Source organism: Periplaneta americana, chromosome 1 (genome assembly GCF_040183065.1).
Source record: "Periplaneta americana isolate PAMFEO1 chromosome 1, P.americana_PAMFEO1_priV1, whole genome shotgun sequence".
In the NCBI taxonomy this organism is placed as follows: domain Eukaryota; kingdom Metazoa; phylum Arthropoda; class Insecta; order Blattodea; family Blattidae; genus Periplaneta; species Periplaneta americana.
Window position 1 is genome coordinate 11,269,304 of NC_091117.1, and position 13,200 is coordinate 11,282,503.

Consider the following 13,200-nt stretch of genomic DNA (forward strand, 5'->3'; position numbering starts at 1 on the left):
AGAGATGAGGCACACTCACCTCCTTGACCTCTGACAGCTTCTCAGACTCTGGCGACGACACGTCACTAGCACTGAGGTTAGTTGAGATCTTCTTGGGTTCCGACGTGCGACGCCAGTAGAACCATGAGGAGTAACCTCGTCCACCCCCACTCGACTCCTGCTGGCTAGTGGGCTTCTTCTGACCCTTCTCCTCAATTGGCATGTACTCTGACACGAATCTGTCCTCAATTTGCTGCAAGTACACGGATCAGTTTATAGTTAGTTATCATTTGCATATTTTTAAGACAATATTGAATTAAAAATTAAATATTTTTAAGAATTGAGGACCATTTCTGCAAAACTTGCTAACTGCAAAATTTGCAAAATTGAGATTTTGGTGGATTTGTTAACATAAAGCAGGCCTCTAGACGATGTTAAAGTTATCTGAGTGAAATTGAATTATTTCTCTTCATTATAGTGTGTCAAAGTGTGATGATTGCACCTATAACCTATTTCTCTTCATTCAGTTTTTTCTCTCTCCTGTAAAATTTAGTTTTTTCAGTTAGCAAGCTTTGCAAAACAGTCCTCAATTGGAAAAGGATTTGAGTGAGAAAATTATTAAATTCAACAGAGCAATGGGGATAATTAATCAGATATTCAAACCAACCTTAGTACAAAAACACACGCGCGCCAGAATTTATAAAACATTGGCCAGACCTATACTCTGTTTTGGTAGTGAAGCTTGGACGATTCGTAATATTGATTCACAAAGATTAACGGTGGCAGGAATGAGATTTATGCATCGTACAGCAGGATACACGAGAATGGATCACATTAAAAATTTTGACATTATGAAAGAACTGCAGATCGAACTAATTACGGAATACCTACAGAAATACAGACAAAACTGGAGATCACATGTCATCAGAATGCCTCGTTCTAGAATTCCACGCCAAATTTTAAATTACCATCCTGTGGCAAGAGATCCTTGGGCAGACCGTTCAAGCGTTGCCAAGAGACCGCAATGGGCCACTAGGCCCAATACATGCAAGGATGATGATGATGATGATGGTGATGATATGATTTTTAAGAATGTATAAATTCTGAGACTGGGTCCATTAATGGTCTAACCATCAAGATTATCGAAATTAAGATATCAGTACATTTGAAATGTCAAAGTTGGCTCTTAATCAAACATGAAGCGGTTAGTGAGGAGTGGACGAACATTTAAACATTTCTAGCATTATGGGCCAATATTCTATTAATGCAAGAAAATAAGTCTATTCCACTAGTATATACCATATCAATGCAAGTCTGATTCGTTGCTTAGTAAGTGACGTCGGAATAGAATGACTAACTCATTGCCATTGCTAAGTGACGTCAGATGTTGAAATTTTCGTTATGATTTGAAGGGGGTGAGAATGATATAGTCCTAAGCTACACAGACAAAATTTTATAGCAGAGCGTATTAAAGGTATAGAGTCCAATGCTATTAGGTGTGGTATCATAATTTCTTTGGCGTATACTTACGTCATTTGTTGAGTAATTTTTATAATATTTTAGTAACTTCCCCGTATGTATAAGAAATGAATTCGCACAGAAAACTATTTTTGTTAAAAGTGTGGCTTTGGACTACCTCATTCTCACTCCATTTATTCATTTCTTTCTCAAGCATGAATGTTTCTTGTTAAAAGGAAATAAGAAGGAAAAGGTAGAGGACAAAAAAAAAAAATTCTATAGTCTACCATGGACACACTAGCATATAGAATACGCCAATCAGTTTCAATCAAAAGGTAGAGGACAAAAACGAAAAGAAAAACTTCTACAGTCTATCGTGGACACACTGGCACATAGAATATGCCAACCAGTTTCAGTCAAAAGGTAGAGGACATAAAAAGAAAACAAAAAATACTATAGTCTAAAAGTAAAGGACAAAAAAGAAAAGAAAAAATCCTACAGTCTATCATGGACACACTGGCACACAGAATATGTCAACCAGTTTGTCAAAACGTAGAAGACAAAAAGAAGAAAACAAAAAATTCTATAGTCTAAAAGTAAAGGACAAAAAAGAAAAGAAAAAATCCTACAGTCTATCATGGACACACTGGCACACAGAATATGTCAACCAGTTTGTCAAAACGTAGAAGACAAAAAGAAGAAAACAAAAAATTCTATAGTCTAAAAGTAAAGGACAAAAAAGAAAAGAAAAAATTCTATGGCCTATCATGAACACACTGGCACATAGAATATGTCAACCAGTTTCAGTCAAAAGGTAGAAGACAAAAAGAAGAAAACAAAAAATTCTATAGTCTAAAAGTAAAGGACAAAAAAGAAAAGAAAAAATTCTATGGCCTATCATGAACACACTGGCACATAGAATATGTCAACCAGTTTCAGTCAAAAGGTAGAAGACAAAAAGAAGAAAACAAAAAATTCTATAGTCTAAAAGTAAAGGACAAAAAAGAAAAGAAAAAATTCTATGGCTTATCATGAACACACTGGCACATAGAATACGTCAACCAGTTTCAGTCAAAAAGTAGAAAAGAAAAAATCCTACAGTCTATCATGGACACACTGGCACATAGAATATGTCAACCAGTTTCAGTCAAAAGGTAGAAGACAAAAAGAAGAAAACAAAAAATTCTATAGTCTAAAAGTAAAGGACAAAAAAGAAAAGAAAAAATTCTATGGCCTATCATGAACACACTGGCACATAGAATATGTCAACCAGTTTCAGTCAAAAGGTAGAAGACAAAAAGAAGAAAAGAAAAAATTCTATAGTCTAAAAGTAAAGGACAAAAAAGAAAAGAAAAAATTCTATGGCTTATCATGAACACACTGGCACATAGAATACGTCAACCAGTTTCAGTCAAAAAGTAGAAAAGAAAAAATCCTACAGTCTATCATGGACACACTGGCACATAGAATATGTCAACCAGTTTCAGTCAAAAGATATAAGACAAAAAGAAGAAAACAAAAAATTCTATAGTCTAAAAGTAAAGGACAAAAAAGAAAAGAAAAAATTCTATGGCCTATCATGAACACACTGGCACATAGAATATGTCAACCAGTTTCAGTCAAAAAGTAGACAAAAAAAAAAAGAAAAGAAAAACTTCTATAGTCTATTATGGACACACTGGCAGATAGAATATGTCAATCAGTTTCAGTCAAAAAGTAGAATATGTCAACCAGTTTCAGTCAAAAAGTATAAAAAAAAGAGAGAGAAAAGAAAAAATTCTATAGTCTATCATGAACACACTGGCACATAGAATATGTCAACCAGTTTCAGTCAAAAAGTAGACAAAAAAAAAAAAAAGGAAAAGAAAAACTTCTATAGTCTATTATGGACACACTGGCAGATAGAATATGTCAATCAGTTTCAGTCAAAAAGTAGAATATGTCAACCAGTTTCAGTCAAAAAGTATAAAAAAAAAAGAGAGAGAAAAGAAAAAATTCTATAGTCTATCATGGACACACTGGCACATAGAATATGTCAATCACAAAGTATATGTCAACCAGTTTCAGTCAAAAGGTAGAGGACAAAAAAAGAAAAGAAAAAATTCTACAGTCTATCATGGACACACTGGCACACAGAATACGTCAATCAGTTTCGTGAATGAAACTACAGTTGTGTTGGTTTTGAATGTTTCATTTTTGTTTCGGTTTTATAATACAAAGTAGTAATTAATGAAGGACATTAAATATAATATTTTCTCTTCATATGAAGCAACATTCCAAAATTACTCTCAGCCCACAACAAATTTTTCACTATGGTTCACTCAAAGTGTATCGTAAGTGTCCATTATCACTTTAATATTGCAGAACTCGCGATTAGAAATCAAATGTGTGGCCGCATAGGTCTGTAACTTCTCTCGAAGCCGAGATATTACTGAGAGAGGCTGTGCAGTATGGCTAATATACACAACTTCAGGAGGTGAAGTCATTGGGCATGATCACACAAGTTATATTGGTTCATGGCCTAGCTATTATTAACATTAGCATTCGACTGTGGCTTGTAGGGGATAAGAAGGAAAAAAGACAGAAAACAAAAATAAAGTAAAGAAAGAAAAGGAAGAAGAGAGAAAGGAGAAGAAAAAATTTAAACAAAAGAGAGAAAAGAAAACGAGGAAAAGAAATCAGAGATGAAGAAAGATAAATGGAGAAGAGAAATAGGAGCACGAAATTAGACGAAAAGAATAAAGGAAAGGAAGGAAGAAAAGAGAAGAAAAAAGGAAGATGATAAAAATAAAGTTAATAGGAAAAAGCGAAAGGGAAAGAAAAAAGAACCATAGAGAAAGAAGATGAAATATATAAAAATAAAGATGAAGTTTGGAAGTATATTCTGTTATACCTGGGGCAGAGGCCTCTGATACACCACGAGGGACATGATGAGAGGGCAAGCAGCCCTCCAGTTGTAGTATTTGCCATTGAGCCTCACCACAAGGTCCGGGTTTTCAATCAGCTTGGGGTTCTGCACCAGATCATTGTAGGTGACAAGACCCTGCAGGAAGCTGTCCTCTGTGGGGCTCGATGTGTTACCCAGACCTCCACACAGAGACATCGAGATCTCGCCATACGACCTGCTTGCAACAAATAATGTGTCAATCACACTGAACAAAAATATCTGAGATGAAAATGTAATCTAGCACGTTTAACAGATTGGTGGATTAAATACTGAATTCTTTATATTCGAACTTACATGTTTGAGAGATATTTTGTAATTTGACTAAAGCATTTGACTGTGTTGATCTCATTATATTGATAAGCAAATTAAAGTTTTATGGTGTTAAAGACGAGATCTTGGGTTAGTTTACACCTTACTTATCAACCTGAAAACAAAGAACAGAATTCCCCCCCACCAATGCCACCAGGTTGTCTTTCGACATTTCTGATCTTCTCTCCTGGCAGTGGCTTATAAACCCACGATGCTGAAGCAGCTGAAAGGCGGAGTTACATTGACCCCATGATATGTTAGAATGACCATGATCATGTACCACCAGGAGAGGTCTTAAATCTAGACTCAATCTAAATTCCAGACCATGAACGAACACAAGAACAATTCCCTTTTAAGGAAAATTCCTGTGCTCTAACCAGGAACTGAAACCGAGACCTCACTAGACTATGAGGCTGATCACAAAAATCAGTAATGAACAAAACAAAGTCACAAAGTTACTTACTCATACTATTAAGTGATTATCACAAGTAAACATTATGATCACATCATAAATACTTTTAATACAGTGCTGAATCAATAAATTCCCTAGCATTTGTTTATTTTTATTACTTCCCTAGCATTTATTTGTCTTTATCACTTCCCTAGCATTTGTTTCTTTGTTTGTTTGCCAACATTTCAAAATGCAATTTCTTCATGGTACTATAAAACATGCTTTTCGATTGTCATTTGTTTCCTGCATAGATAGTCAACTGAAAATGGTGGCTCCATTCAAACATTTTGGTGAAGCTAACATTAGTGAAATAGAATTTTAGTAAGTCAATTAATATTTTATTGTATTAGAGTACTTTATTTTTTCTAATCTTTATATACTTTCTTATAATCTTGTAACAGTCAATTATTTAAACCCCATTACTGATTACTGTTGATAAAACTAGTGTAATCAAATTTAATACACGTAACAGTGTTTAGTTTTCCCACAATATGAATCCCAAAAATTATGATGCAATATAAACCTAGAGGACATCGTCGACCAGGAAGACCTTTAAGAAGACTGCTAGATGGGGCCGAAACAGGTCTACAGAGGCCTAATTCGTGAAGGATGATGATGATGATGATGATGATGATGATGATGATGATGATGATTAAATTGAACTAATCTCAAAGAATTTACAAAACACAAATTTTCTTGGATTGGAATTGGAATCGAACTCTAAAACATACATAGAATATATTACTCCAAAATTCAGCTCTGCCTATTATGCATTAAGATCTTTATCTTTTATTGGCGATATAAACACTCTTAAAATAGCTTACTCTCATTCTATACACAATTAAATATGGATTAATATTGTGGGGAAACTTATCTGAAACTAGACATATTTTTATTTTACAAAAGAAACCTCTATGGAAAATGACAGATCTGCATGAATGGACATCATATAAAACGATTTTCCAAAATTTAGAAATACTAACCTTACCTTGTGAGTACATTCTTTCTCCGATGATGTTTTATGTTAAAAACCAAGATACATTTATGTAGTACTAATCAAATCATTCATCATTTTAATACAACACACAAATCAGATCTCCAGCTACACTCTTCTAGTCTCAGTTGTTAAAAAAAAAGGAGTTCACTATTCATATATTATGGTCTTCAATGCACTGCCTAATTATCTTATAGCTTTGAAGGGCCAAGAGAAAAGATTCAGAACAGAATTAACAAAATTTCTTCATATTCATTTCTCCTACTCAACTGATTAATTGTTTATGTTTGCTATGTATTGTATATTTTTGTACAACTTTTGACTTGTTCCACATCTCAAAGCTGCAATGTTAATGTAAGACCTATGGAATACAATAAACGAAATTAAACATTAAAAACTATGGACTGTAACTCACTTCTTCTCAAATACGGAATGTTTTGGCTCCTCAAAATCGCTGTCCAAGGACTTGGGACCGCCAATAGCTCCTTCCACACTGTGTGGAGACTGTGGAAGAGAAGTTCCATTGCCAGACTCTGCATCTTCCTCATCACGAGTCTCTCCTGAAGGAAGAAAATCAAAGTGTGGTGCAAAACCAACACTACACGTCAAGTTTAAGAAGTAAATTATGTACACAAACCTTAGAAGTTTACTTGAAATGTTTTCTGTAAAAGAGAAAGCATTTAAATACAAACCTTTGAATCAGTCCAACATTTTTTTTTTTAACTTACAAACCATAAACGTATGTACCCACATCGAAGTTTCTGCTAGACAGTAACTAAAATGTTTTTCTGTTAGGATATTATGTTCATTGTTGCTTACATTATCTTCAAGGGCGGGAAAATTCGACAGTTCATGTACACTCAAACACGTCCTCATTTGTTGCAATCGTCTGCTGTCAGAAACCTAGATCAAGAAGACTATCTCTAGCAGACTTTTCTTCTTCTTCCTCCTTCTTTTGCAGATCTAGGGCCAATGCCCTATCTGTAACTACAAACATTTACACATCCATCGGCAATATGGTCTCCCTAATTTCTTGTTCTATATGGTTTGTAATTTAATTATTCCCGACATAAACAGTTATCTGGCATTCTCAGAGCATGCCGACTCCATTTTGTTTGGTACTTTTCATTTGTCTCTTAATGTTACTCCACTTAATGTAGGAATCTCTTTTGTAAAGAATTTATTCTGGTTGTATCATGTTGAGGAACAGTCAAACATTCACTTTCGTAAGAAGAGCTGATATTTAAAAATCATGTTATGATACTCTGAATTTTTTTACTCGTCTGTTTTCAAAAATTTATTTTAAAAAATCTATTTAATCTGTTATATTTTATTAAATGTCTCTCAACGTTTTCTTGGTGTTAGAACTGTGAAATATAGCTTCTCAAATACATACAATCTGTTACCTGTTCAATTATTTTATCGCTTGTCTTTATTTTTGCTCTTTAATATTTTTAACCATTTACTGCTATTGACTTCAGTTAATTTTATCCTCTTAAATGTTCATGTTATACTATGTAAGACTGGACTGGTGTTTCAAAGCAGATAACTATAGACGATCTTCATTTTTTCCCATAAAAATCTGGTCGTCTGTAAAGAGTGCTGAATGTAATATCGTGTTCTTGTCAATATAAATTCCTGGGGGCTTCAATGATTACCATTCCTGAATTAATTTATCGAGATATGAAATAGATAATATTGAAGAGAGACGATAACCTTGACAAAATCCTTGATTTATTTAAAAAAACTTCCTTTGTTCTTCCATGAACTAATTTAATTTTTACCAAAGTTATTTTATAGAGACTTTCTACTGCATTTAATAACTTACTTGGAGCTTTGTAATATTTCAGACTTCCCGTAACTTATGTCTTTTTACTTGGTCATATTGTCTTTCAAAAATAAAAAATATATATATAAATTGGAAATCAAATTACCTTTCCAATTATTTGTTGAAATACAAATATAGTACCTGTACAGGAATGGTGTCGTCTTCTCCCGATTTTTTTTTCTTTAATTTTTCTTTTAAAATTGCTGCATCTATTTTGTATGCTGAGACTCAGGGTGAGATATTGAACCAGTCTGATATGATGCATCTTCCAGCCATATTTCCATAATTCCATTAGGATACCATCCATTCTGCTGTTTTTTTTTTCCTCCATGTTTCATATCATATTTATGACTTCATTAGATACTAGAAACAGCATTATATTCTTCAACAGCAATTCGTACTTCTGTCTAGCAGACGATATAACTAATTTTGATATTGAAAATATATGGGGGTTTAATTGAGAAATTCCCTAGAATAACAACTTAATGTACTAGTACGTTACATTATTTTTCCGTTTCCATCATACACTGAATCCTCAATAACACAAAATAGTATTTCCCTCAACAAACACAGTGTCCTCTAAAAACATTTGAATGTCGTTCTATAAAATGCTGTTATGCCAGATTTTAAATGTTTGATGTTATATATCTAAAATTAAAGATATTGTATTTCAGTTCTTGTTACAGAGAACGCCTTAATTGTATACTATTAAATATTTTATACAAAGTAACACCAATGTACTTAAATTATAAAATCATACCCTTTATTGTCCCATTATATTGTCAGAGATTTCTATATTGAAATGGTGTTGGCTAACTTCGAATGAATTCATTTTAAACCCACAATCTATGATAATTTAAGCTACGAGTCTTATTAATCTGCTTTAAGATCTGTCTGCAAAGGGTAGATCTTTCAAGATGTAATATTTCACAATAATTAAGGAAAAGGTGCATGTTTGAATATCACTCAGGTATAGCACACAGCTCAGAACATTTGGGGTATTTTAAAGTCATTAAAAGCTCAGATGCAAATCTGACTTTCAGGTAGAAGCTCCCTGTGAAGCAGGCTTGAATAATTTCAAGTGAAAAATTGTTCCGGGACCAGGTATTGATCCCAGGAGCCTTTGCTTAGCGTACGAATGCTCTACCGACTGAGCTACCCCAAGAACTATACAAGACACCATCACAAAAAAAACCTCAAAAGCTCGTATGTTTATTGTATGAAAAGACAACACTAATTCTTATGTCTATTTCAGAAGCAAGCCTATAAAGATTTCTGTTTTCATTTTCCTACACTACACACACGGGCTGAATCTATTCTTATTCATGTCAAATGATTCTAATCAGTATTAATCACAATAAGCGACAGGCTACCAATATTATTAATTGTCATAGTTAACGGACTTTAGGTCTCTCCTATTGGCAGAGAGAGCACTTTAGATTTTCCTCTCTATTTCCAGCTATGACTATAATGTGAATAATTATGCTGACACAATAGTACATTATGCAACGAGCCTATAATGGTAGTAATTAAAACGCGAGTATGTTTGTTTATGGAACGAGCGCGAGTTTCATAATTTTCATACGAGCGTCTTAATTACCATTATAGGCACGTTTCATACGACTTTTTATGCTCGACCATATTTCTAACTTGAAATTATTCATAAGTATTCATGTTATGGTTATCTAAGTGAGGAGCGAAACTGACCTTCTAAATTCTGAGATGTGCGCAGACGCGAAAGTATTGCTTTTTTCTGAGGAACAAATGTCATTGACCTTGATATAATCTAGAGAATAACATGAACATTAATCTTGATATAACCTGGAAATTGATTTAGAATTGAAAAACGAGATGACAAATTGAATTTATTTGAATATTATTTACAATTAACGCTAATTATTATAGTAATAGAACATTACCTTCTGCGACAGTATTGGATTTCCTGCCTCCGTGACATTTCGCTAGTTGTCTTTCGATTGCATATCCGAGAATAATCGATACTTGCGGTTTTATAATGCTACAATGGTGATTTCTCATTGGCTGAACAACTGAACTATAATGAATAGGTGTACTTTAATGAGGTGCATTAAAGGGCTACTACCAGGTGTATAATTACTACATTTTGGCATGGTCGAGCATAAAAATAACTTTCTCACTAAAATAAATTATGTTAATATAGCTAATTTTCTCCTTCAACAATAACAAAATGGCAAAGTTTATAGTAATTTCCTTAACCTATAAAAATGTCAATCAAAAGGTGTTTGAGATTCTACTGAAAACCTATCTTGTGAACTTTTGGATCATCAGAAGAGAACCAGTAAGAAACTTTTTTATGTACAGTAAGAAAATATCAACAGTGACATCAAGACTACATTTAACTACTGAACTTAAAGAAGAAGTATCAATGTTACTTGAATAGTCATGCAATTTCCTAAATATTACAAAAATAATAGACTCCGTAGTAGATAGCAACCTGACAATCACTACCAATACAGTAACGAAAAAGAGAAGAATCTACTCCCTGTTCAGTATGTGTAGTCAAGCCCGTCCTGAGAATCTATGAAATAGTGTTGGACTCCTTGAATAGAAGAAGTGTGGGTCATTTAAATTAATATACATTACATTAACCTTTAATTGAGGTTCTGGCTGATATGTACGTCTATTATCAGGCAGTACATCTCACTTGACGATATGTGTCAGAGGAAGAACAATTATTTGTATGCATCTGAAGTCTGACTAGTATAATACGTAGCTAGTCAGCGATTTATAGTCCAGGTCAGCTTACTTCATACCCTAAGGGTGAAACCTAACCATTTTTCCCCCATTACTACATATGCTAGTGCATTGTGGTGATTTTCCAGTTTGCAGGTTGAATTTTCTTTTGTCAACTTCGTTTCGAATTTCGATACTGACCAATACTACAAATGGTAGTGATTTTGTAACTAGTATGTTGGCAGCAGAGATAAATATCGACAACATTTGTCGGTACTGGAGTTCCATGAAATTGAAATTGTATTAGATTTCTGATCCTGTTACTGGAAACTAGTGAAATTTGAACATACTAATAATTAATTAATATCAGTATTAATATTAATACATAATAGTTATTTTATGTGTTGAGTTATGATTATAATTCAAGACTATAGTCAGGTAAGTTTTCGGAATTACTACTAATAATTTCATGTGGTCAAACAAAATACATTTTTAGGTTAGGTCTCGTGAGTCAATTGTTTAGTCAAACCAAAGAATTTCGTATTGCCAGACAAAATACTTGCCAGGTTGATCCCTTTCTCGTATAGTTTGACTACAAAAATATGTTACAAATTATTTAATTATTTAGAATAACCTTCCAACGGTAAGTAAATAAGTCATTTAGTATGAATGATCGTGTGATATCTAGTAACAGTTGGCAACAATGAAAAGACGGCAATATTTGCTGTTTAGGAACTGTTCTTATGTGACCTTCACTTGTATGCAATGGAAGGGGAAAGGAAGTGGCCACCCTACTCTATTATCTCCTGGTTTAGTTGCCTCATGAGTGATGTTTCATTGGTGTAAGGTTCAAACCTGTCTTCGGACATTTGACTAAACAACAAATAGAGCAGGTACTCTCACAGACAAAGGGATAGCAACAGGACAAGAAACTGCCGGTATGTGTTGGGGGCACTCAAGATTGAAACCTATGAACTTAAACAGTTTATACAGTATATAGCAAATAACACAATACCACACACCAAGATGACTAGTGCAAATTTTTCATTAATTATTGTAAATAGTTACATTGTTTAATGTTAAGATTCAGAACCCTGTAGTACACTTTTTTTTTTCTTTTCTGCTATATAATGGTATTGCTATTGGTAAATTTGTGCGAGGACAGATCAGTAGAAGAAATTTCCAGCACCATTCTCAAGATTGATAAAACTGTTTAACAGAGATTGCTGAAATATTAGTATTGCTTATCATAGAAATTCAGGACCTTCTAAAAATCGTGTTATAGTTATGTTGACAGCACTATAGCTAAGTTCATATGTGAACAGATCAGTAAGAGACTTATTTCCAGCACCAGTGTCAAAAAGAAAAGAAAATTATTCGACAAATTTTGTTGAAATAATATTACTAGTTGAGAAACGAAAGCTTACAGTACTCATCTTTCTCTCTCCTGCTATGCTTTAAGAATATAGCCAAAAAGTTTGTGTATCAGTAGATTAACATCCGACATATTTCCAACACCAGTGTGAAGAAGAAAAAAGTCATCATCCACCAAATTTTTGTGAAATGTTAACTCAGCTTCCTGTGAAGAAACAGAATTTTGTTGTGTATCTCCTATGGCTGGTTTCTCGAACAATATTTAAGAATTGATAAAAAATAATAAGTCTGTAAGTATTATAAATGAGTTAATTTCTCAAACGTGCAGTAGACCTACTGATTCCTTAAATCACACACTAACTTAACCTCACGATGGTAGAGGATACAAAAGCTGTAACTCTTCTGACATGTGCAGAATTATCATTAGCACTGACCTTCAGCTTTTAGCTGTTTTCACTGAAATGACAAAGCCTACTAGAGGCATTGGAAATATTTACATTAATATAGACGACGACTATGATGATCATTGCAGTGTAGCAATATTACAGAACTATAGAAAGAATTCATTAACCTTCAGCTTTCAGCTGTTTTCATTGAAATAACAAAGCCTGCTAGATGTATTGGAAATATTTACGTTAACATAGACGACGACTATGATGATCATTGCAGTGTAGCAATATTACAGAGATATAGAAAGAATTCATTAATCTTCAGCTTTCAGCTGTTTTCATTGAAATAACAAAGCCTGCTAGATGTATTGGAAATATTTACGTTAATAGAAATGACGACTATGATGATCATTGCAGTGTAGCAATATTACAGAGATATAGACAGAATTCATTAATCTTCAGCTTTCAGCTGTTTTCATTGAAATAACAAAGCCTGCTAGATGTATTGGAAATATTTACGTTAACATAGACGACGACTATGATGATCATTGCAGTGTAGCAATATTACAGAGATATAGAAAGAATTCATTAATCTTCAGCTTTCAGCTGTTTTCATTGAAATAACAAAGCCTGCTAGATGTATTGGAAATATTTACGTTAATAGAAATGACGACTATGATGATCATTGCAGTGTAGCAATATTACAGAGATATAGACAGAATTCATTAATCTTCAGCTTTCAGCTGTTTTCATTGAAAT

At 33.5% G+C, this 13,200-nt stretch overlaps 2 protein-coding genes across 6 annotated transcripts in view; both read right to left on the reverse strand.

Moving 5' to 3' along the window:
- The window catches only part of CaBP1 (Protein disulfide-isomerase A6 homolog CaBP1), a 386,104-nt gene that overhangs the window by 174,093 nt on the left and 198,811 nt on the right, over positions 1-13,200 (reverse strand). The window lies entirely within an intron of this gene.
- Lpin (phosphatidate phosphatase LPIN) overlaps positions 1-13,200 on the reverse strand; it is a 114,442-nt gene that overhangs the window by 18,207 nt on the left and 83,035 nt on the right. For 4 of the 5 annotated variants that reach the window (XM_069835876.1, XM_069836143.1, XM_069835801.1 and 1 more), the window contains 3 exons: positions 6,554-6,698; positions 4,331-4,559; positions 20-232 (listed from right to left, as the gene is read on the reverse strand). In XM_069835876.1, the coding sequence (XP_069691977.1) occupies positions 20-232; positions 4,331-4,559; positions 6,554-6,698 (587 nt within the window). The remainder of the gene's footprint in view (positions 1-19; positions 233-4,330; positions 4,560-6,553; positions 6,699-13,200) is intronic. The other variant, XM_069835970.1, reaches the window with a different exon arrangement.